General features: G+C 42.0%; 1 protein-coding gene across 3 annotated transcripts in view; it reads right to left on the reverse strand.

Annotated features, from left to right (window-relative positions):
• SIN3A (SIN3 transcription regulator family member A) overlaps window positions 1-25,769 on the reverse strand; it is a 55,996-nt gene that overhangs the window by 16,002 nt on the left and 14,225 nt on the right. For 2 of the 3 annotated variants that reach the window (XM_032799752.2, XM_032799750.2), the window contains exons 2-13: window positions 21,607-21,831; window positions 18,654-18,830; window positions 16,403-16,509; window positions 15,533-15,815; window positions 12,320-12,571; window positions 11,511-11,663; window positions 11,029-11,187; window positions 9,193-9,282; window positions 7,413-7,531; window positions 3,607-3,817; window positions 1,796-1,912; window positions 240-478 (exon numbers count right to left, since the gene is read on the reverse strand). In XM_032799752.2, coding sequence (XP_032655643.1) covers window positions 240-478; window positions 1,796-1,912; window positions 3,607-3,817; window positions 7,413-7,531; window positions 9,193-9,282; window positions 11,029-11,187; window positions 11,511-11,663; window positions 12,320-12,571; window positions 15,533-15,815; window positions 16,403-16,509; window positions 18,654-18,830; window positions 21,607-21,795 — 2,096 coding nt within the window. In that variant the 5' untranslated portion in view covers window positions 21,796-21,831. The remainder of the gene's footprint in view (window positions 1-239; window positions 479-1,795; window positions 1,913-3,606; window positions 3,818-7,412; window positions 7,532-9,192; window positions 9,283-11,028; window positions 11,188-11,510; window positions 11,664-12,319; window positions 12,572-15,532; window positions 15,816-16,402; window positions 16,510-18,653; window positions 18,831-21,606; window positions 21,832-25,769) is intronic. The other variant, XM_032799751.2, reaches the window with a different exon arrangement.

Genomic DNA, 25,769 nt, shown 5'->3' on the forward strand with positions numbered 1-25,769 from the left:
GGGTAGGAAACACAAAAAATCCATACCCTGCCAGCAGGGCAAGTGATGTTTTGGCTTTAATAGACACACTAGTAGCTGGGTACTATGAAACGCAACAACTTATTATAACAAAAGCATCTGCATTTCTCAGACTGTATGCTTTTCTGAACTGAAGCCTTTATGTGTATTATATGTTTGAATAGTGCCTAGCGTACAATGAGTTTTACCCAAACACAATAATGCTGAAACCTGGAAAGTACCTTTTCAGTACAATAGGAACTGCAACAGATGGATTTTTCCTCAGACCGTCTATGATGTCGGCCGCTTTGTCAGCATATATCCTCTGCAGTGCCTTGCGGTGGATCACCTCCGACGTGCCACCCAGAGTGTTGTCCAGCCGGAATTTGGCTTGCTCCTCAGCAGACAAGCGGGAGAGTTTCTTTTGGATTGCCTCTAAGACTCTGATTGTTGCCAGGTTAGTCTCCAAGACCACATCCAGCTGAAAGGGAAGATGCATTATCCATGGTACAATATTACTTTCTGGAAATAAAGGTCGGGACTACACTACAGACCTATATTGGTGTAACTATGTTGCTCAGGGGTGTGAAAAATCCACACTAAGCAATGCAGTTACATCGACCTAATCCCCTGTGTGGACAGTGTCATGTCAACAGGAGAGCTTCTCCCATCGACACAGCTATCATGTCTTGGGGAGGTGGATTAACTAAACTGATGGGAGAAGCTCTCCCATTGGTATAGGAGTTTCTTCACTTAAGCACTGCATCAGCACAGCTGCAGTGTTTTAAGTGTAGACTTCCCCTAATGTTTAAGTGAACCAACACAAGAACTTAACACTTCTGTAATGCTGTACATGTAAAACAGGAGGCACTTGAGAAATGGTTTAATATTTCTACATTTGGTTCTTCTAATCTACCTATATTTCATCTGCTTCGTATACAGTATTGCATCTTTCCACAAGAAGTTACAGGCTACCAAAATGCTTCCTTCAGGAAATAAGAAGATTTTCCATGGGTGGGCAGTACACAATTGACAGCATTACTACAAAAGGAAGTGATAAATCTTAGCATAGGCAAATAATTGCTGTGCTGACTTCCATTTGGAATGTCAATCATTTAACACTCTGTGAATGTCATTTTTCAGACTTTTAACACAGAAATATATTTCACCCTCTATGTACCACTTGGCTAATAAAAGGAAGCATCACTTATGCACCTGCCATTGAACAGTTTCATTTGGAATAACCTAAACATAAGAGAAAGAAAGCTGTGCCAAAGCTACCGACCACGATAAAGTCAGTGGGTTGGAGGGGAAGGAGCTGGTGATCAGAAGCAGTTACTTGGATTTTGCTTCTTGTATTCACAGAGGCTAAACAGTCCTTAGTTAGACACATAACCATGTCCAACAAAGGCAGGACAACTAGTAATGGACTTAATCTGCAGCAAGGGAGATTTAGGTTAGATATTAGGAAAACTTTCTAATTATAAGGGTAGTTAAGCACTGGAATAGGCTTCCAAGGAAGACTGAACTCCCCATCATTGGAGGTTTTTAAGAACAGGTTGGACAAACTTCTGTCAGGGATGGTCTACGTTTACTTGGTCCACTCGATGCAGGGGGCTAGACTTGATGTCATTTCCAGCCCTACATTTTTATTACTATGATCCTATAACCATGTGAGACATGGGTCACCCAGAAAAAAACGATTCTGGGCATCAGTATTTAAGCAGTAGTATACCATGTAGGTAATCAGTTCACAGATTCCCAGGCTTTCTAAGAAATGATATTGGAAGTATTCTACCTCAAAACGCTCGTCCTCACATCTGTAGATGTGTTCTTCGTATTGTGTCTTCTTGGAGCTAACGAAGGTAGAATCCTCAGACCAGGAAGGGAAGGAGACCCAAGTATCATTCAAAACCTTAGGTGAAGGAGAAAAGCAGAAGACTGATGCATCTTTTCTCTAAGCCATCAGAGAAGCGGACACCCAAATTATATCATCATGTGATCCTCTGACAAGGAATCTCAGATTCCCTACATCCATTGCCTCTTTTCCTTGGTGAACATTCTCTCCTGTACGTACCACAGGACCCCTTATAGCCAAAACTCGACCTTTTGGGCATGCTGCAAAAGCCACTGATTTGACATTGTCTGGGGGAAAGCTAGAGGTTTTTCTCCTAGGAAAGTCAAAGGGAAAAGTGAAAGCAGTTTTTCTGCTGCTTTGGATTTATTGGCTGGCTGAGTTAAATCTGTTCTGTGAACATGATTGTTTAATGATGCTGGGTGGTCTCACTGGGTTACTGTAAGCATAAGGTGCCTATGGCTTTTTGTAGGGACTTTATATTGAAATATGGATATAAGCCTAGTCAGGTGCTTAAATCCATTCGCTGGCACCTTGGCCTCATTCTCAAAGGTCCTGAGCAACTGAACTTCGACCGACTTCAGCGGGAACTGGGGTTTCTCAGAACCTCTGAAAAAAGAGGTCAAGGTGCCAAAATACAAATTGGGAGACCAATTTCAGCTAAGCAAGTTTGAAAACTTTGGCCCATTTTCACAGACCCTGAAGTGTGAGAGGCTGAATCACTGAACACCTGCAAGGCAGGGTTTGTTATGGTACCACATAAGGCATCCTTTAGAGACTTGTTACAGTAAGATTTTCAGATGATGCAATTGGTTTTCACCATGTTATTTTAAGCTAGCCTACCATCAGTCCAACTAAATGCTTATCACCGACAACAAAAAAGCACTTCCATTTGCAGGTCACTGGTCAGCTACATCCTGCCTTTTTTTCCTCCATGGCATCATAAGCAAAGCCCTGCCTATCCCCTCAAATGGAATCTTGTGGCAACGATAATGGTGACAAAGACTTTCACAGTCATCTAGGCAAGACATTTAGCTGTGCTCTGGGGCTTCCCTCTTCTCCAGAGAATCCTCTTAATCCCTCTTATAAACCACTGGGAACTTAGCTGACCTCCTGTAGAAGTCCCTGTCCCACCCACATCAGAACCACTAGCCTTCCTCAGCTGATAGGTACACAGTAGTAGCCAGCACCATTTCTGCATTGATCTAAAAAGGGTCACTATAGAGCACAACAAGGACTGGGCACACTCCCTGACTCTGAAGCACCTCCTGCCAGGAGACAGAAAATGAAACTTTAGTTTATAGAGACTTCACAGATCAACAAACAAACAGATTCTTTTTATGTATTCTGAAACTCCCATAAAGTTTTTCTGATGTACATACACACCACAACTGAAACTAAGGAAAACTTCATGGAATTCTCAATTTATGAGGAATCTGTTCACACACACACACACACACAGCTGGTAGTGGCACTACTACTGAATGAGGAGGGGTTCTGCAGAAAAAATAGTATGTGATGACGAAATTAAAGACTGTATCATAACGCATATGCACACAGGGGCAAATTTAAGGTTACACTGGCAAGCTTTAGCATTTCCTAACTTCTGAGTGCATGACTTTACAACTCTTCAGCATACCAGAGTTATGCAGTCAACTCCCCTTATTGCTCCTTTCTACCCCTACCACTCAAGTCCTAGCAGACTGGAAAGGGGCTTCCTCCAGCATGCAATTCCTCTGGCGAGAGTGCCTTACCTCTTTACATAGCGGAGTCCGCCCGGTGCATTTGGGCTGCTGATAACTCTTGGGCAAGGCTCGGTAGCTGGAGCCCAGTCTCTTACAAGAAGCATAGTCTATCTCCATGGCAATCCCCTCTGTAGCCCGTTCTTTTGGAAAGGTCTCCATGTGAACAGACTCTTTGTAACCCAGAAAGTTTTTAAACCAAGTGAACAGTTCTGGGAATTTCCTAAGGGAAAAGAAACATACAAGAAAGCCCTGAAAACTGTAGTACTTAGAAATCAAATACCAGTCTCCAACGTATTGGGGTCAGAGCTGCCACTTGAGAGAGACAGTCCAAGACGGCCCTTGGAAGTCATATCTGGGGACAGAAGACTCTTGGCCACTCAATTCCAGTTTGAGGTGGCCTGGTAAGTGGACGCCAGTGCAGAAAGTCAGTCTGCTTTTCTTTGGATCGCTCCTGCCTCTATTCATCTTGAAGGCTAATTTTTTTGGTGGCAAATGCCTTCCTACCTGGGACCCTGTTGCCATGATGTCCGAGATCAAACCCTTTTCTTCTGCCTCATCCTCACTCATCTCAAAGGCCTTGTTCATATGAGGAACTGGGTCTGCAGCTTCTCCCACAGCAGGCAAGACTTGCCAGGAGCACTCTGACAACATATTCAAACTGAAATCTCTGACCATATAGGTTAGATATGAAAGCCAGTTGGCTGGTTTCTCACCCACCTGGGCACTCAGCCTTAAAATAGATCATTACTGTCCTGATTGGAAAGGGGTAAAGAAGTTGAACATGGATTCTCAGACTCCACTGAAGAAAAATTCCACCTTTGAAGAGTGAGCCTCACACAACCAAAGCTTCAGTTGGTGTTGCATGATTAGGTGGAAGATTTAGAAAATACAAGCTGACATGCAAGCAGATAGATGTTGGTAACTGAAGAGAATTCTGCTTGTGAAAATAATCTTACTCTCTGAAGACTTTATTAGAATCTAAAACCAATACAGGAAGAACTAGAAATACTAGTGAATAATCACAGTTACGACATAACTGGCATCACAGAACCTTGGTGGGATAATTCACATGACTGGACCATTCGTATAGAAAGATAAGCTTGTTCAGAAAGGACAAGCAGGGGAAAAAAACAGAGAACGCCTTGCCTTGTATATTAAAGATGTATGCACTTGCACTGAGGATGAGATAGAAGTGGGAGGCAAACCTGTTCAAAGTCTCTGGGTAAGGATAAAAGGGGTAAGAAAAACAAGGGTGATGTCATGGCAGGTGTCCACTATAGACCATCAAACCAGGAAGAATAGATGGATAAGCCCTTTTTTTTAAAAAGAAAAAAACAGCTAATAAAATTATCCAAAACACAAGACTTGGTAGTGATGGAGGACTTCAACTACCCAACCATCTGTTGAGAAAATAATGAAGCAGGGCACAGATTATCCAGCAAGTTCTTGGAATGCACTGGAGACACCTTTTTATTACAGATGGTGAAGAAAGTGACTAAAGGACAGACTACTCTAGATTTGAGTATAAGAGAGGAACTGATTGAGAATTTGAAGGTGGAATGCAGCTTGTATGCAAGTGATAATGAAACAAGAGTTTATGACAATAGACTTCAATCAGGCAGACTTTAGAAAACTCACAGCATTAGTAGGTAAGATTCTGTTGGAAACAAGTCTCAGGGAGTTCAGGAGAACTGACAGTTTTTTTTAAAGAGATCTTATAAGGGTACAAGAGCAAACTATATCGATGCATAGGAAAGGATGGATGGATAGATGGTAAGAGACCACCCTGGCTTAACCAGGAGATCTTCAACATACTGAAACTCAAAACAAAGCACGCAGAAAGTGAAAACTAAGTCAGATTACAAAGGATAAACATAAAAAAAAAAAAAAAAAAACACAAGTACATAGGGACAAAATTAGAAAGGCCGAGGCACAAAACAAGATTAAACTAGTGAGAGGCATGAAGAGTAACTAGAAAACATTTTACAAAATGCATTAGAAGCAAGAGGAAGACCAAGGACAGGCCCATTAATGAGGAGGGAAATACACTAACAGAAAACACAGCAATGGCCAAAGTGTTAAATGCCTTTTTCATTTTAGTTATCACCGAAAAAGTTGGCAGTGCTTGGACAACTAACACAATGAACATCAGTATAAATGGGCTAGGATCTGAGGCTAAAATAGGAAAAGAAAAGTTTAGAATTACTTAAACAAGTTAGAGGTCTTCAAGTGACCAGGGCCTGATGAAATACTTCCTAGAATACTTAGTCATCTTAACGTCTGTCCCCAGCAAGATAATGGAGCAAATCAAACAATCAATTTGTAAGTATCTAGAAGAAAAGAAGGTAATAAGTAACAGTCAGCATGGGATATGTCAAGAACAAATCATGTCAAACATACCCTGTCAAAGAAGGATATTAAGTAACAAGCCTTGTGGAAGCGGAGGAAGCAGTAGATGTGATGCATCTTGACTTTAGTAAAGCTTTTGATACTGTCACACATGACCTTCTCATAAACACACTAGGGAAACACAGCTTAGATGAACCTAGTAAAAGGTGGGTGCACAACTGGTTGGAAAAGCATACTCAGAGAGCACTCCTTCCTCAGCAGTCCTTTCCCATTTTATATTTGTGCAATTGATTATTTCTTCCAAAGTGTAGTACTTTGCATTTGTCTTTATTAAATTTCATCCTGTTTATTTCTAACCACTTCTTCAGTTTGTCAAGATCATTTTGAAGTCTAATCCTGTCCTCAAAAAAGCTCGCAACCCCTCCCAGTTGGTATCTTCCACAAACTTTATAAGTGCACACTCTCTGCCATTTTCAAAATCATTTATGAAGATACTGAATAGAACCGGACCCAGGACTGATATCTTTGGGACCCCTCTCGATATCTCTTGCAGCTTGATTGTGAACCATTGATAACAAGACTGGGGACTGAATAGATGGGTATGTTCTTTATCATAAAGTTACGACAAAATTACTATATTTACTGGGGGAAATATTTCACAAATTGCAAAGCAAGAGGCTGCTAGGACACCATTGTTTGATCATCTGAAGAAGAGAAAAAAGGGCAAGTAATAACAGCCCCACTTCTGCACTCCTCTCAGCTGCCATTTCATTCTTTGGAGTCTCTAGGAAGCCACAAAGCTGCATCTTCCAGGAATTTCACCAGAAAGGGAAAATGGCAGTCATCAAATCAGGTGACAATGTGCAAGAAGAAACAGAATAAGAATGACTGTTCTTTTGCTTCAATGAAGGACAGCCAAGGAGAAGAATCTAAAATCTAATGCACTTTGAATTTATAAAATACTTATAAAGGATCTTGAAGTACAATTAGTGTTCCTTTTATCTTATAAGCCTGCTAATAGCATGTGGCACCTTGCAACCTACATTCATAATACAAAGTGTTCAGGCAGGGCTGGAGAAGACAGGAACCTTAGAGGTGACACATTTGGATCTCAGAGGTGAACTGGTATTAGCTCACTGCTGTAAGGGCAACTCCCTACCAGTTATTTTGTGAAAAGAATTAAGCAAGCAGCAGGGCACACAGATAAACTAGTCAACACTAATGTTCCATCTCTGATGCACACCCTTTGTGCTGCAGGTAGCTCAGGAAATCAGATGTCCAGTCAAACTATTGAAGCTTTGGAGTGCTGGGCAACAGAACCAATTGAATGTTCTCTTTTTTTAAATAGCCATGCAAGTTAGCATTTCCTTCCCAGAACCCGAACAAAAACAGACTAGATCCCTTACCATCACCCACCTCCAAGCACTGACCACACACAGAAATGGATTTGCCCATCCTCCACTTACCCCAAGAATGGAGAAACCAGCTGCACAAGCTCAGCCCGGGAGATCACCTCCTGATTAAAAATAACCAGGCAGCGAAGAAAATTTTCATATGCCTCCGTGCTACGCAGAGCCTTGCGGACCTTCCGTATATATGGGAGGAAGAAAACAGTCAATACAGAGTTAAGAATGAGTGCAACTTAGACTCAGTAGTGTGCTCTCAAGTGTTATCCTGAACAGATGAGGTTACTCACACAGCCAGAATCAGAAAGACACTCTCTTTCAGACTTGAGAGTTTTATGCAATTGCATTTAAATACATTTCCCCTGCCCATGCACTACTACTGGGAACAGGTAAGGTATAAGAACCTCTTTAGAACAGAACAGAACATAAGTGTTAAACTGGGTCTCTGGTTCTCACTTGCACAGACCATGAGGCAAGAATGACGACTGATCCAAAGATGCCATTCTCCTAGTGGACACCCTCCTGCACCCCAAAGAGGTAAGCAATTAAGATGTTTGTATCCACCCATAAGGAAAAGAGTAAAATATTGGACCACTGAGAAGAGTCTCAGTCAAAACTGGGTCATAGAACACTGCAAGCAGGGACTACAACAGCTGTTTGCTGTTCTGGTTCTAGAACCAGACGCGACACACAGGTAATCCTCTATCCACTAGGGCAAACTGCAAGTCCAAGCAACAGAACAATTCAGTGTAGCCTAACAAACAATAATCCATGCTACAATAGTCACAACTGACTTTTCAGCTTGCATTATCACCACAAAGTGGTGTTTGTAACCCTCCTCTTCTCAGTCAGACACAGCTGGATCAGCTTCTTTAGAACACTATTACCTTCTTACATAAGAACGATTTGCATCTACACATCAAATAGAGCAGTAGCATCATCAGGTTATTCATCGTTGTGATTCAGATTGTATTGCAAGGATTTCTACATTTACTCAAGTTAACACCTCAGTATTTTCCAAGCCACATATAGGCTTTTGGTTATCATTACCTGGGCTGAAAACTGGGCCATGTCCCAGGGGCCAGGATGGTGTCACTACCACATGGATATACAGTTAAAATGATCATTTACCTGGGGTTACATGCTCTGCTCCATCCAATGGAAAAGAGGGAAAATTGTGGACACATCAGGGAAGAGGACAAGGGGCTACTTGGAGACATCTTATACTGCCTACCTGCCTCAGTCTAGTCTGTGTGGCCAGGAGATGTGGCAAGAAATAGGTAACAACTGCACAACATGGTATGTTACCACTCAGGAAAATGTAGCTTACAATGCAACTGACTCATTTAAGCAAAGTTCCCATATTTCATGCAGTTGGACAGGGGAAGGGAATGGAAAGAGTGGCAGTATCAACACAACAAGGTAGGCCAGTCATGTCACCAGTAGCATAGGGGGCTTGGAGTGACAGGAGATAAATGTGAACCATGAACAAAGACGCCTTTTCTTGCAGATTTTTGTCTTCCATGAGAGTTGGCAGCCACAACCCTCAACAGTTATGCTCTGCTGCCAACACTACCTTCCCAGAGGCGACAAAGCTGTGGATCAAAGACGGCTGAAGAGCCAGAGATGGACTTTAGGGGCAGGAACATGCACAGAATTTTTAAAAATTAATATATATCAGATGTAAAGACCAGCTGATGGCACACATAGTTAAAAGATGACAGAAGTGTCATTCTGGAACACCACCAGACTTCACTGTGTATACTCACACTGGAAAACCAATTTGCTCTAAGCATGAATCAGATGCGCAAAACTGTCTATTCAGAATTTCATTACTCACCTTCTCAAAGAATAGAGATTCTGTCCCCACCCCATGTTTGCTGGCTTCTGCCAATGACTGGTCCTTTAAACCAAGCAGCTTTGGTTTCTTCTGCAAAAAGCAAAAGTAAAACCACAAAAAAGAGATTAAAATATGCAGTCACATCTATCATGCCAGGGCATGTGTTTCAACTTCCCTGACACCCCATGTACAGTACCCCGTTGCTATAATACCCTTCATTATTACGAACCTTTGGCTATCACGAACCTGGTTCTTGGAGCCCAAGTGCAGTACAATATCGTACTGTATTTAAAAACAAAACAAAAACATTTTGCATATGCCTGCACAATTTTTATCCAGCCTCATATGTTGAGCCCAAGGGCAGAAACTAAGCAGTGGGCTCCTACCTCACCTCCCCTCTACTGGGTCTGAAATCCAGAGTCTCAGCCCCACCACTTGGGACTGAAAGCCTGGAGCCCCAGCCCCCCATTTGTTTTGATTGTCTTTTTGCTATAACAAACCCCTGGCTAATGAACAAAAGGCTTGGATCCCAACAGGTTTGTTATAGCGAGAATGTACTATAGAATCACACTTTCAAATAGAGCAGTCAACATCAAGTTTTTAGGAGCAGAATTATATTTGAGTTTCTACGGGTATCTCAAAATTAAAATATTCACTTTGCTCCCCTCTTTGTTTCCCCTGAACTTGGAATAATTGTTTTCCCCACATTCCTATTTGATGGAGGGGGGGCTTTGTTTTTCACTAGCAGCAAAACTTCAAATAATGTTTAATCATCAAGTCACTTACAACAGTCATTGAACAGAATATAACTCAATATATTAGTTCTGTACTTAACAACAACAAAGACAAACTCCTTTTGATTTCTGCCAGAATCTGTCTCACTCCAATCCTGCACTTCCCCATAGTTTCTGCATTTCTTTGCTCTCTTCTTTTGTTTGTTCCCAGGGTCTTCAAGGATCCCTCCCTCCCACAGATGCACATCTTATTCTCAGAGGATTGCTGGAAGCTGACCATTATTATTATTTGCTCCGTCATTCTGGAGGCAAGTGAGATTAAATTACTAGAGAGATGGATGCTGTTCCTTTCCTTTACAAAGAAAAATGCAGAGGTCTGGGATCACTGGATAAGACTATCAGCACAGGGAGAAGAGAGGCCAACTTGACCCTTACAACCTCAATACCCAAACACTAGCCCACTTTGCCATTTCTGTTTCATTGCAAAGCCTTATCCACCCAGAAACTCTGGTTTGGCTAACAGAGCATAGACTCATCAGAACTCTCAAATCACCTTTATCATGGGAAGAACAGACAAGAGCCCAATGTACCTGCACTGAGTTTTGATTTAATGCAACCCCTGTGATGCACGGTAACTAGTCCCCTCTTTTACTTCCCCCAAATGCCTTGAGAATAGCATTGCAAGCTTTTTAGACAACCTGTCACTTAGCCAAATTTACTGAGGCTTCTCCCTATCTACTCCCTCCAAATGCTGCTTCATTAAATAAAACAATATAATCAATAAACATATCACTGTGTATTCTCTAGCAACATAGGAGAAGAAACCTAGCACTGTTCCTCTCTCTCCACTGGTAACTACTGCCACGCTCACATATGCTGCATCTAAGTCTCTAGCCCTCTTTGTATGGATACTACTAAATCCTGCACTTAAAGGGTCTAACCAGAAGCCTGGGCAGGTCTTCTTCACCCTCAATCTAGTCATAACATGGACCGCGAGCCTCAATACAAACAAGTACGTAAAGTGCATTCTATTCTGTACCCTCAATTTTTACTCATTACCATTACTTCCTGGAGAAAAGCTGTGAACTATGCATGTTCTTACCTTCACTGGTGGGGTTCCTCCAGTTCCTGAGTGCCGTCTGATTTGACAGCCATTTTGGTTGGGTCTTTGTTGCTTGTTGTTGAGCTGGGGTTTCTTGACTGTTCCACCATGGTCATTTCTCACCGACTCCACTTTCTCTGCAGTTGTCTTGCTTAACAACTTATTTAAAAAAAAATCCACAAGACTATTAGTGATGTGAGCTTCTGGTGCTGGGGCAAAGGTGCATGTGAAACCCCATCACCTTATCTCTAGCTGACCAGTGTATTTTACAGCAGTGATTATAGTCCTAGAACAGGTCTTTGAGGCACAGGAGTCACATTTAAAGATTTGTCAGAGGCTGTATTCCTTGCCCTCTTTTCCACATGTGCAATGAAAGACTGTTTGAAAATACACTTAGCAAATAGGAAAGCAGTGCACTTTTCTGAACTCAGTTTTCTTGCATAGCCAGCTTTCTACCAACTAATTAGCAGGGTTGAACTCACCACAGAGCTGTTAGCATCTGGCAGGAACTGCCCAAACTCAGAGAGTAAATCCTCCTGGTTCTTGAAGAGGCGTGCCACCTGTGCATACACCTCCTGCTCTGTCAAAGCTGGTGTGTAGTTACCACCTGCCTCCTTGGCATTCCGCTGCTCTTTCTGTCACAGGAACAGGGATGTGTGAGAGCAAAGGAAACAAGAACCATTACAGCTGCTTTCCCTCGTTTCTGCTTTTCTTCCTCTAGGGAGCAATACTTAATGCAACTCAAAACATTCATCCCTGAGCTGAGTTTATGTTTGTTGCTCCTGTATTGCTAACTGGAAAATCGCAACCGAAAGAAAAATTGAGGATGGTGGCTGGCAGCTCCTCTGAAAACAAAGAGTCATTCCAAATGCTCAGGGGGCAATCATCAACTGACAGGGTACCGATGCTGCCTAGCTTGTTCTCTCTCCTTCACATTACTGAATGTAGATGCATTATATGCATCACCCTTCTATGTCCCAGGTTCATACAACGTATGTGTTTAGAAATACTGCTCACTATTTCAGATAATTGTAGCTAAAGGCAAATGCTGATTTGGCACTGTTAACTCATGCAAAGTTAAACTGGTTTGAAATTCACAAGTTCCCCCCTGCCCCACCCGAAGCTAAATGTTTACTACTTGAAATCCCCAAGTATGTCAATCTTCTGCGTAGCCCCTTCAAATATACAGTACAGGTGTAAGTTAATTTTCTACGGTAAGACATGACGCACACTTTTATACATACTTAAAAGCACCTGCATGGGTAGTGCATGTATACAGTGTTCCACAAACCTGATACGTGTGGAGGATCTCCAGGAAGGCCTTATAGATGTCTGGCTGTCCCTGGAACCGATTCTTGATCTTGTTGACATAGTTGATGGCATGATTAAACTCAACCGGCTGATTGTTCTGCAGGGACGGTGTGGTTCCAAGAGAGATTGTCACAGGTGTATGAGGCTGCACAGGTGGAGAGCGTGGTGATGCATATGGAGGAATTGGGGGAGTCTGCTGGCTGGCTGGCGTATGTGCCTGCAATTGTGATGGCTGAGAAGAAAAGGGACACTTAGTTTTGTCTCAGATTTGTGTTGCAGTAGTTTATTTCATTCAGATCAAATCTTAGGAAGAGAACAAGTAGTATTACAACTCAACAAAATCAGTCGCACACAATAACCCGGTGGGGGGCAGGGGAGGAGATGTTCCCACAACTGATGCCAACAGCAAAGCATCATGCACAGGGTACTTCTGTGAGATGGAAGCTCTCAGTCTACCCAAGGTATTTTGATTTGACCAATGGAGAGGCTGAGTAGGCTGGACATACCCTGATGATACTAATGCCCAGTGAAACAGCCTCACCCATATGTTTTAGCACTGGGATTTGTGGCATGCTCATTTCTTGGTGTACTTAACTCCACAGCTGGGAGTGTTACAGCAAATTTTTTTTTTTTTACACTGGTGGAAATGGAAGAGGAAAGGGACTAACACTAAAACTAAGTGAACGTTGTCTATCTTAACCATAAGCAGCTCATCCACACAAGAAAATTTCCTAATGGTTGATCCTGGATGGAATTTTATTTTTATTTTCAAAAACTGATTCTGAATATTAATGGATGTACTGAATAAACACATATAACTAAAAACAAAGGATGTGACAATCATCTAAAGAGCTGATACAAAGCATACTTGGTAAACCAGAGAAAGATCTCACCTTTCAAGTAGTGAGGAAGCATATATTGATATTACAGAGCAACTCGATTTTAGCTGAGCCATTTTTGTCTCTTCATATTTCAAATTAACAGGAACTAAACTGCACAGACGTAGATTGCTCCATGGTGGCTAGTTATTGTCTCCATTAGGAAGGTATCCTGTACTCCATAAAGCCAGGCAATTGCATCTGAAGATACTTTCCTTTTCCAATATTCAGTTAGAAGTCACAAAACTGACACTAACAAATATGAAAATCAATTTAGGATTTTAAGATTTGGTTGCTACCCTTTAGTGGGAGGCTCAACAAAATCACAGAAGGGTCTAGTGCCAACTTGGAGCTGGTAATTTTCAATGCAACTGAAAATACTTCACGCTCCACTGCCTTCCAATATGCATCAAAGCTATATTTTGGAGACTAAGGCTGCCCTAAACCTCCCATTATAGCACCTTGTTTTCAGTTGCTTATAACTTTGCCAAACTAACTCTTCAAGCTCAAGTTTCTTATGCCTGGCATCTGCCTCAGGCTAAAGTTTCAGCATAAACAGTTCAGCTAGTTCTGAGGAGATCAAGGAAAAGCATGTTTTGCCCATGCTAAAACAAATGCCTATAACAATTTCATTGAGATGCTCTAGGGCTTCCATGCTTTGGAGCAGGGATTTGAAATCTGAGACTTCCTAACTTTTGAATGCTTGACTTTGCAACCAACCCATGTATTTTGGATGTGTCATTTTTATATAAAGGCAGAAGAGAACTACCATTAGTTCATCACTCTGAGTGTCTATTAATTGTCAGAGAATCCTGCTGCATGCTATCAGTGTTGGAGAAAGGGAAGGTTATGGTCATCTAGTCTGGCTTCCAGCATAACACAGGACATAGGATTTCACCAGTGATTCCGGCATTAAGTCCATAATTTCTGGTTGAGCTAGAATGCGTGTTTAGAAAGACACCCAAACTTGATTAAAAAGACTTCAAGAGAAGAAGAATCCACCATGTCTCTAGGCAAATTGTTCCAGTGGTTTATTACCAACTGTTAAAATTCTACATGACAGATACAAAGGTGAGTGAGGTAATATCTTTTACTGGACCACTTTCTGTTGGTGGAAGGGACAAGCTTTCAAGCTTCACAGAGTTCTCTTCCTTGGGTCATATGAGAGAGTTCTGTGAAGCTGAAAAGCTTGTCCCTTCCATAAGCAGAAGTTGGTCCAATAAAAGATATTATTTCATCCACCTTGTTTCTCTGATATCTGGGGACCAACACAGCTACAACACCGCAAATAACATGGAAAATTCTACATGAGAGTTTCATACAGCTGACAACCCTTCCATCAAGGTTTCTGTTTCTTAGCAGAAAACAAAAAGAATGTAGGGGAATATCAAGAAGTCCTCACTGTTCAATGCTTATCTAATGCTTTATCAGGGCTCCATATCAAGTGCAACTAAGCTAACTCAAAAAGGCACTTATTCTGGGCCTAACAGACCATCCTCGGATAGTGGTCTCTACCACATTTTGTTAGAGACTCTGGGTATCTTTCTTCCCCCAAATAAAGTGCATAACATTGGCTTGCATCTCCTTTAGTAGTCTCCAATGGAAAGGTTTGAAATAATTTATTAAAATAATTTTGGATAGCAAGTTCATTTTTCAATCAAAGCAATATTTCCAAACTAATTAGTGAGTTTTTTCTTTTCTTTTTTTAAAGTAAAAGCTTTTAAGAAAGGAAACTAAGCTGGAGCCAGAGACTATTTAGGCAAGGAGCACAAACTAGGGTTTTGAGATGCTACAGTAACAAAAATGGAGTCACCACCTCATACCTGAATTTGCCTGCTCCAAAATTAAATTAAAAAAAGGAGTTTCTGAAGTTTTGGACCAAATCCATCACTTCAGATTCCATCTAAAATTTACTTTACATCCTAAGACGTCTCCAAAGTAGGTAATTTCCTGAACAATTCTGTTGAAACATTTATATTCACATGTGGTCCTTTTCATTGTGCTGGCAGTTGAGTGATTGTTTTTACACTCATATCATATCACCAGGCAATATGACCGCTCTCCAGAGATAGGATGATCACTCATGGAGACCATCATTCACATGCACACTCACAGCTGCTGCTGCGGAGCCAAACGGGTACATGTTTACTGTAGTTTTCATGGATGTGAAAAAGTTGCAGAAGTGATTTTACAGATATTTCAGTTTTTACATTTCCTTTGACGAAATGTTAAGCCTTTTGCAATCTTTAGTTCCCTACCATTTCTAAAGAGGGACTAGGTGTTTCACTCTGGCTGTGGGATCCAAAGTCTCTCACCTTGCTGATTTTGGCAGGTGGTGGCTGTGGTGCAGGCTGTGCTGGGGTTGGGGTTGACTGTGCTGAAGGCTGGGATTGATGCTGAGGCTGTGGCTGTGGCTGTGGCTGGAGGCCATGAGTGGGGATCTGGTGAACCTGCCCTGGTGTTGTCACATTCACCATATCATTAGTCTGCACCTCAATTTTGTAGCCAGGTGGCAAGAAGGTATTGAAGCCCATGATCAAGTCAGGGTGACCTTTGAAGAGCTGAGACACGCGGCTGATCACCCCTGGAGTGTCAATACTAAAAAGAAACAAGAAGATAGAAAGGTCAGAGATCTTGCAAAGGGTTCTCACTGGCAAATCAGGAACTCCACACAACAGAACTTTACTTTCCACTCAAATTTTTATCTAGCCATCATTAGCCTGCAACAAAGCCAGGAAACCAGACAAAACTGATTATTATTCATGTATTATTTAACTTGGCTGTAACGTAAGAACAATTTTATTTGTCCATATATCACTAACTCAATGTGATTTGGTCACAAGTCTGACCGCTCTGCAGCTACTGGCAAGCAGACAACCAAATGAATCAGCTGTAAGAACTGAACCTGTGAACTCCAACTCTCTAAGCAGAGAGAGATCTGGCACAAATGAAAGGATCCGCTTGGGCTCTAGAATGGAAAATACTGATCAACGCTCCACTTCCCAGGACTTTCCAACCAGCGGCATGGATGGAACAAACAGGAGGAAAAGAACTCTAGAGATTATCAAGAGATGGATAATCTCCAAAGTGGAAAGTGCTAAACATCTCTTGCTCGCATCTCCCACACACACATGCGTGTGCACACGCACACTCTAATATGAGGAAAGCAGAACATAAGTTGTTACCTTTGAGACTTAAATTCCTTCATTATATCCAGGAAATCATTGTAGACCTGAGGCTGACTACCAAACTGCAGCTTCACCTGGTCAAGATAAGACAGCGCATCCTCCACCTGTGAGCAAAATAAAGGAGCTAAAAATATACCTTAGAGAAAAGTGGGTGCCCACTCTTGCGCATGAACACACATTTGAAAAGGCACCTGCCTACAGTAAACCACTAAGAGTAGGTAATCAGGTAGCAGCCGGATCATAACATTGGCTAGTTTATAATCAGTGCTCCCTGACCATTTGACACAGTCACATTCTATTGCTGGGCTCACACTGGAAAGATCTTGGTATTTTTCTGTGATGATGCAATGTATGCATCAGCAGAAATAGTCCCAGTGAACACACTTCAAAGTAACCATTTCATCACTGGCTGGGGTGATTGTTAGTAAAAACTAAGAGCAGGACATGCATTATTTTTCCTACATTTTTTGTGGAAATTATTATTGAAGTCTAAAAATAAACCCGGTGGGAGACTGTAGGGGAAATTCCATGTATTAGTCCTGCCAGGTACATACTTGCACGTTTTTTTTTTGTTTTTTTTTAAAGAAGAGCCAGACATTTCAATTTGGCTCATAAGGATTTGAAAAATGCTAACTGTGGATGTTAACTCTGATGTACCTCAAACAGCAAGAAGACCATGTGGAAACTTAGTTTCTATTTATGAAGGGTCCATGCCCATATGTCTGATTTTCAGGAGGTGCTGTTTGAGCAACCACAGCCCTCAGTGAGAATTCTGGCTGCTTCTTATGTCTGAAAGTCAGGCTACAAATGAATATACTGTAAGAGCCATTCATCCCCCACTTTGCTTATTACCAGATTGTCTGGAGGTATGAAAGCTCTACATGCAATAGAAGCCTTCTGGAATAATATCTGAAACTGCCACTGGACTTGTTCCTGTTCTATTGTATGTGAAATACTGAAGTTAATTAAAAAGCTAATTAAAAGTTTTTAACCCATATTCATCTCAAGTCTGATCCTGAACCATCAGATGTTTTGCCGCTGATTTCAAAAGGAGCAGAATCCCATCGCAGAATATGGGAAAGTAGATCCCCTGGAAAGTAAGCACTCTGTTGCTGTGTTTACTGTTTTAAAATGTGGGAGCAACGAAAGACACTTCAATATGTTTTCCAAAAGAGAGGAGTAAGAAATAGACATAGAATCATATACATGTGTTCTTACTACAGCTGATCTGAATTTAAACACTTCAATGTGTTATTGGGGGGGGGGGGGGATGTTTAAGGGAAATTATTGCAAACAGTGTAAGAACAGAGCCTTGCTCACTCCCAAGCATCTCCTCCACACCCACCCATGCAAAGCAACACATTCAGAAAAGCTTCTAGATGCTGTGGTAGCTTAACCTTTTCACACATGGGCTCTGCATTAAAGCCCCTTGGCCCCACTTCTTTCCTCCCCAAACCTGTTGATTAGAATTCCAGATTTCATGATTTTGCTACAGCATTTGAAAAGAAAATGCATTAACGGAGGCAGGAGAGGGAGTCTTTGGCTTACACAGTCTAAATCCCCTTCTTCATATTGAAATATTAACAGTGTATAGGGCCAGCTTTCAAGTCATGAATTCCAGGCTTCTGTGGCTCATCAGGAAAGCTTTTAACAGGCAGTCCAGCTGGCTCTTTTGGGAGGCTGGTATTACATATGCATCACCAAGGGCCCCAGATTACCCCCAAACTTCTGGCACAGGTCTCAGAAACTGCTGCCTGCTCTGCAGCAGCACAACACAAACAGAAGTCGATAGCTTTAAAGATTTTATTGAATGAATATACAGTACTTCAATACTTACTTTTGACATTCAATAAAATGTGATTTTTCCATTCATTTAGGCTGCTACACAAACCGAAGCTCACCACAGAGTTTACCAGGTCACAGACGTCAGGGGTTTTGCTGATGAACATTGGTAGAGCACAGACTACATGAGACTCTGTATTACCTACGCATAATGCTAATGCCAGACTCCTTGGGTTTGTTCTGAACACCATGCCAAAGGCCAAGTTCCATCATTCACCAAGTCATCCATAAACCTAGTCTAACCACCTTCATTACAAAAACATTATTACAAAATCAGCAACTATTACCTGAGATATCTCATCCAGTTAGATCAGACACCTGTGCAGATGAAACCACCACCAACTAAGCAGATGTTGCCCTTCAAAACACCCATTTTACAGAATGATAAATTGGAGCTTGGTGTTACCTTAAGCCTCTGGAACTGCTGCTGCCCCTGCACTGGTGCTGCTGGAGGGGTCGGGTGAGCATGACTTTGCACCACCTGGCTTCCATGAGGCTGCACTGGTGTGGTGTGATGATGTCCGCTATGGACGGTCGCTATAGCAGGACCATGACTGCCTGAGCTCTGTGGCACAGCCGACACCTGGGGAAGGAAGATAAGAAAGCAGCTGGGGGTTAGGGCTTTTTCTGTTCTTGGAAATTCCCCACTGGAAAAAACTGTGTACACTAACAATTCATGCTTCAATGAGGACATGGACTTACATTGCGCCTTTCATCAGGGCGCAACTCTCACAGTACTGAAATGCATCCACTTCTGTGGTGAAACAACTATTGCTTATTGTGAAGCTAGTTTAAAAGCAACCTCGAATCCTATCCATTCCTGAATGCACAGATGCTGCACGAATTTCATCTGATGACTATCTGTAAAATGGGTATAACCACCTTTACCCAATTCCTTGGGTAGCTGTGCACTGTAGCTATTTATAAATAAATGCTTCAATATCTCTGGATGAAAAAAATACAAAACTACAATTTTGAATTGGCAGAATGTCACCAAGTCTGTACTTTCACCATAGCACCAAGACTAACAGACTTATTCATTAAAGCATTTTGGGCTCTTTAACCATGACCTGCAAAAAGGAAAAAAAAAAAATGGCTGCTTTCTTTCATTTTCTCTGATTTACAAAGGCCTTGAAGATTTTTTTCAGAAGCACAAAAGGTGGGAACCCTCTCTGCGTTTATGATAGAAATTCAGGTCTTGTCCAACCTGGAAAGCTCTCTGGTGACTGGAGGACTAGTGACGTGACACCACCACAAGAGCCCAGAGCAGAAGTAGAAAAGGCGAAGAGATTTTCAGGCTGATTTGGACAAATTTATCAGTGCAATTGTATGATCGGGGTTACTTTTGATGGTAGGGGGTAAGGCTCAACAGTCCCAAGGCTAACATTTGGTTTATGTTTTACATTTCTAAAAAGCTCACACTTCAGGGTTTCAGCCAGCCACTGGCAGGGGACAGGAAGGATTCTCTTCCCCACATGTATTCTGGCAGGTTTTATCATCTCGTTCCTTTGACATATCAGAGATGGTCATGGCTGGAGATGGGACATTTAGGGGGTGGCCAGGGCTCCAAAGGTGGCACTAAGCATTCTCTCAGCTACTTGGCTGGCTGATTCTCGTTCACATGCTCAAGGTCCATCTGATCACTGAATGTGGGGTCAGGAAGGAATTTTCTCCCAGGTCAGAATGGCAGTGACCTTGTGGGGGTTTTCACCTTCCTCTGCAGCGTGTAAGCATGGGTCACTTGCCAGTATTTTCTGGGTCTCTCTCACTTAAGCATTTCCCTGCCATCTTAGGGGCCCACAGGCATCGGTGCACCTAGGTCCCTCCTATTCTCTGTCCATGGCTCACAACGTCTAGTCTCCTGTGGGCTGCAATAACGTTGGTCTCATTTCAGTTGTTGTGTTTAGCGTGGATGCGCTGGGTAGGGCTGACGGTCTGTCAGATACAGAAGGTCAGACTAGATGATCTGGTGGTCCCTTCTGCCCTTAAACTCTGATTCTATGATATAGAAACAAATCCAGAGCTTGACTATTGCCACCTATTTAATGGCACAATGACAAACATTTTGGATACAGAAAACCCTTGTTAAAGATTCAACACCACAGTTCTTCAACTTAGGTGTTAGAACTCTCAATTAATATCCTCTGGACCCCCCAGAGATCCTCCAGCAGAAACGTGGGAAGACCCAAACTTGATGATTATCTTTAGAAAAATCCGGAAAGACAAGCAGAACAAACTCTTTTGAACATGCGCTTTTCAGCCTCCTTTATACATCATAAACAAGCAAAAAGAGTTCAATTTAAAAATTCTTTAATAGTTAGCTTGTTTTTTTAAAAAATTTGATTCAAAAGAATCCAGTTTTTTAATAGAGCACCTGCTTCAAAACAAAACAAAAACAAGCAAGGTTTTTTGGTCCCTCATTCACATTTAGAAGACTCTTAAGAAGGCCTGAGAGCAACATCAAACTTACCTGGGCCAACTCTCCAGACCTCTATCCCCATCTCTGAGTACATGCCTGCCTGCTGTTGCTGTTAGTAGTGAACATCCTTTTGAAGAGCCTGGGGTAGCCTGTGCACATGAGTTGCTCCCCAAGCCAGTGCACGAGATGGGAAGTGCAACTGACCAGCAACAAAACCAAGGCAAGGATGACAGAGTGCTGGCAAAAGCTAAATAAATACTGGGAAAAATAGAGGACAAATATTTCTCTCTAGTGTTTCATTTATAGAAATCTTACATGCTATTAGATTAAGAAGTACAAATTTTTCAGATGACGTGATTTTCAAATTGGCAATGTTCCTTTAATAAGCACAAAGTCAGGAGCTCAAAAGGAAGAATGCCATCTAATCAATCACCCGTATCACTTCCCGCTGCACCTGGATTTTCCCTGGAAGGCTCCCATCCAAGTATTGATCCAATCCAGTCTTGCTGAGTTTATGAGCTGAAAAGATCACAGCAAAAGGTTGACTGGCTGCAGGACAAACTATCCGACTTAAAAGGGGGAAAAAACCCATTTACTGGCCTATTTCTGAATAGGAGATAATTCAGAGATCAGGATACGAGGGTACCCAATTTAGGCCTTAACAAGGTACTTAAGCACATACCTAATTTTGAGCTTGTGATTAGTTGCCACTAAAATCACGGGACTTAAAGCAAGTGCTTAAAATCAGGCACGTGCTTAAATATACTGTTAAATTGGGGTCTTAAATTAAGAGGCGATTGTTGGCAAAATAATAATTGCTGTCACATGTAGAACCCCACCATAGATTATTAAACATGCATCTTGCATTGTATGGTCATTGCTGTTCACACAACGAGACTGAATTATTCTCTGGTTCACACTATGTAACAAGTGAGCATACCTGGTAGCTGGGCGTTACAGAGTACTGAATTCCAGTGGCAGACTGCATGGCCTCCGAAACCGCCTCATATACAGGAGGTGCTGGAGCAAGCACACGGTGCTGGTGTTGGAAAGCTTCTGTGCTGCTGGTGATACGTCTCTGCTGTGACGTGTACACCGGTGATTCCTGCTCATCCAATCGCCGCTTCATTCTGAACTCATGCTCAGGGAAGCACTACAAAACCTGCTAAAACAGTTCAATTAACAAACAAATGATTAATCATTCTCCCTTAACGAATATGATGTTGAGCTCATCAACAGGAGGCACAGCATAAGTAAGGCACGTTTCTGGGCATCCATTTAACTTAATTATTTCTTGGATAATTTTTTGTGAGGGGGGATGTGTGTTTGGAATCAGGATTAATTTTTTCAGGTAAAAGAGTAAAATTGCATTTTTTTAGATACTAGCCTGTTTTAAAATTCAAATATTCAGGCTGAAAGTAGAAGTTGATAATTTCTTCAACTGAAGTACATTTCTAATTTGAACATTGTTAACACATGTAGATTCTGAACAAAGACATGTTTCCATACAACACAGACTGGAGATGGTTGAGGAGTTTCTGGCAACAGAAGTCCAAGTATCTCTTTCACTGTGGCGGTGAATCTTAAAAGGCTGTCAGCTATCCACTGAAGTGCTTACTATGAGTTTTACACATTCAGTGTATGTCAGCTGTGAACCTGCAGCAGCAGCAGCCCAGGTAGGATGCTAGCCAGCCCTGTGGGAAGAGGTTTCAAGAAGCTTTGGGAGAGGTAGGAAATTTCATTCTAAATCATGAAGGGACCAAAAGCAGGTTCTCTCAGATTTTACACACTGAAATAAAGTTAGTAGTAAATCCAGAAGAAAAAGAAAAACCTGCAGACTTGCCAGTAAATTTAGTTTTGATTCCACATCCCTCTCCAGTAAGTTTTACCCAGCCCCCGGTGTCACTTCAGATCACCAGTGTCGCTAAGTGTCAAAAATTGGCCCCAATGTTTCCTCAGAACATCAGAAGACAATGATGAACAACTCACATGCAGCTCCCTCAAGATCTTCCTGCAAAACACATTCAAAAGACATATGCTCCTGTCCTAATCCAAATGGTGTTTCCTTAATTCACTCTAAATTTGTGTCACTATTCTGCCCTCCGACCGCTTCAAATTCTGTAAATTCTTCACTTTAATTGCATGAACTTTCCTTTCTAGCCCGGATATTCAACAACTGCTGCCTTCTAGGTGGTGACAGTTAATGTCACTCCTGAGAAGTTATTTATTCTTCATACAACCACTGAGTGTGTTCGAGCACATTCAGTCTCTCTCTCCAATCCAGCACCACATCCTAAAGAGCGAAACTCTCTTTTCTCTGCAGTCTGGAATACACCTGGGTCTTTCCAAAGCAAATATATAGCCTTGCCAGTTTCAGTGTAATTAATGAACAATTCACTCCTAGCAAGGAACCTAACAGAAGCGGTCCTCCAGCAGATATAACTGGGCTCAACACCCCCCGCACACACACACACACAAAAACACCCATAAACTAACAACCTTCACGCCTCACTTCAATCAGCTTCCAAAAAAATTCTAAGTTGTGAAGTTATACTAACTCTTCAGTCTGAGTGCTTAATTAGCCAACCAGATGACAAACAGTGATCATCAATATATGTATGCATAACAAGTATATGCACAACAAATGGTGAATCAAGAGTCCACACGTAGGTTCTTAGTATTTAAGAAAGCCTTTGGAGGTACAGACTAACTGTACAACTTCTTACTGCTTTTCCTGGATCCTCTTTTCTCCTTCAATTTTTCTTCTATCTCACTTTTTTATTCGTTGAAGTTGTACTGTAAAGCTTGCACCCTCTCTCAGAAGAGAATCCCTCAACAGGAACCTACCATATCTATTGTGAGGGGCCTTCTGATACTGATCAATAAGCTCTGAAATGAGGAGGAGGAAATTATTAAAATCTAATTCACAGGGTACTGAGTCTAGCAGACCACAGTGACATCTGGAGAACAGAAAGGAAAAAACCAAGAGAAACGGAGTTGATTTTCCTGGTTTTATCTCCTGTTTTTAGTCTGACCTCTGCAAATGATTCCAGCATCTGCCCCATGATTTCATTTATTGTTACCCTCCTAGGGTTTAGAAACATTTTAGCTTTGTAAAAAAAATATTTTACAGATAGCATAGCTGGAATCTAAACAAGTAAAACAGCAGAATTTGGTCATGTACCTTTGATAGAAACCCCATCTAGGATTTCACAGCAACATGGTGATAATAAGGGCATGTCTACCCTACAAAATTAAGTCGACATGTTATGTCAACATATAGCCGCTGCAGTAATTAAAGCGGTGGTTTACATCCACACCTTGCTCCTTCTGTCGGTGGTGTGCTTCTGCTGACTTAACCATGTCGGCAGTGACAGCTGGAGTCCCCCTCCTGAGGAGAAGAAGGAGACTCCAGCTGTGAGCCCCTTGCTGAGCTGATAGCCAACAGGCAATGTAAGTAACACAGCGTCTACACGGACAATGTGGCGCCCTAACTACATTGACTTAAGTGCTACGCCTCTCATGGAGGTGGAGTTACTAAGTTGACGTACTGGGCTACTTGTATTGGTAGGAGCTACATTTTAGTGTAGATGCTTACAGAGTTAAGCGGACGTAAGCTGCCTGATGTCAACCTAACGCTGTAGTGTAGACCAGGCCTAAGTCAAGTCAAATCAAAGCCTTGATAGCACTCACTTACAATGTGTGCTCAGGGATATGGAGCAGCTGAGAGAAAAGTCTCTATGTGTCCACCTAATTTTTGTTCTGTCCCCTCCCCTTCTTACATTGTTAGTCTCTCTAGGCTTAGTTCACTCCTTACCCCTTTAACAGAGCAGTAGCATACCATAGTAATGCAACCATCACAAAAGCACTTCCAGCAGTTACAAAGTTAATGTTCTCTCTCCTCCCACTTCTCCCCAACAAACCAGGCATGAAACTTTTCAATCCAAATTCACAGTTTGCAGCCAAGTAGCAAGTGAGCCAGCTATAACAGGCCTGATGTATAACGTGTACAGGGGTATAATTCCAGAATACAGAAACACTGAAGCGAAAGATACAGTTGCAGAGACCATCTAATATAATGTGCACGTCTAACAAAGCTCTGCTGCTTGTGTGTCTTCACTCAAAGAAACACATTCCATTTTTCACTTTTGCTGGGCTAGTCAAGGTTTAAACTAGATGCTGAGCTGCATAAAAGGCTGTGTAAGGCCAAATAACTGCTAGAAGAGTCTTGCACACTTACCTGTTATGAGGATTACAATTCTACCTGGGACTACAAGGTCAGCCTTTTCTTCCAAGGAGCAACAGAAGATCTGATTATAGATTAATTCATTCATGCACCTTTGCGAGACTGTAGTAAACAGCTACAAGTCATCTGCTGGCAAGGTTGGCTTAGTCGTCTAACCATCAAGTCTGGAATTCCTAGACTGCCTGGTAGACCAGTTTAAAATTCTTATGGGGTCAACTCAACCCTTTAGCTTCCCAAGGCAGACAATGAAGTTCCACACAGTAAACTGTATGTGGATGTTTTGGATGTAAACTTAAAACCAGGCCCTGTTTGCTCTTAATTTTCACTAAAGATCCAAGGCCATTTTTGCACAAATTACACACAGAGGCTGCATGCTATAAGCTAGACAGCTGCCTTGCACACCAGAGTAAACAATAATTGTTCGGCACTGTATGTAGGCAGCCCGTCCAACCTGAAAAGGGCTTTTCCTCCTCACTCTCTTAGCCCCGGTCTACACTATGAGTTTAGGTAGAATTTAGCAGCGTTAGATCGATTTAATCCTGCACCCGTCCACATGACGAACCCATTTTTGTTTACTTAAAGGGCTCTTAAAATTGATTTCTGTACTCCTCCCTGAGGGGATTAGCACTGAAATAGACCTTGCTGGGTCGAATTTGGGGTAATGTGGATGCAATTCAATGGTATTGGCCTCCGGGAGCTATCCCAGAGTGCTCCACTGTGACCACTCTGGACAGCACTCTCAACTCAGATGCACTAGCCAGGTAGACAGGAAAAGCCCCGCTAACTTTTGAATTTCATTTTCTGTTTGGCCAGTGTGGCGAGCTGATCAGCACAGGTGACCATGCAGAGCTCATCAG

The sequence above is a fragment of the Chelonoidis abingdonii genome, chromosome 9 (assembly GCF_003597395.2).
Source record: "Chelonoidis abingdonii isolate Lonesome George chromosome 9, CheloAbing_2.0, whole genome shotgun sequence".
Classification (NCBI taxonomy): Eukaryota; Metazoa; Chordata; order Testudines; family Testudinidae; genus Chelonoidis; species Chelonoidis abingdonii.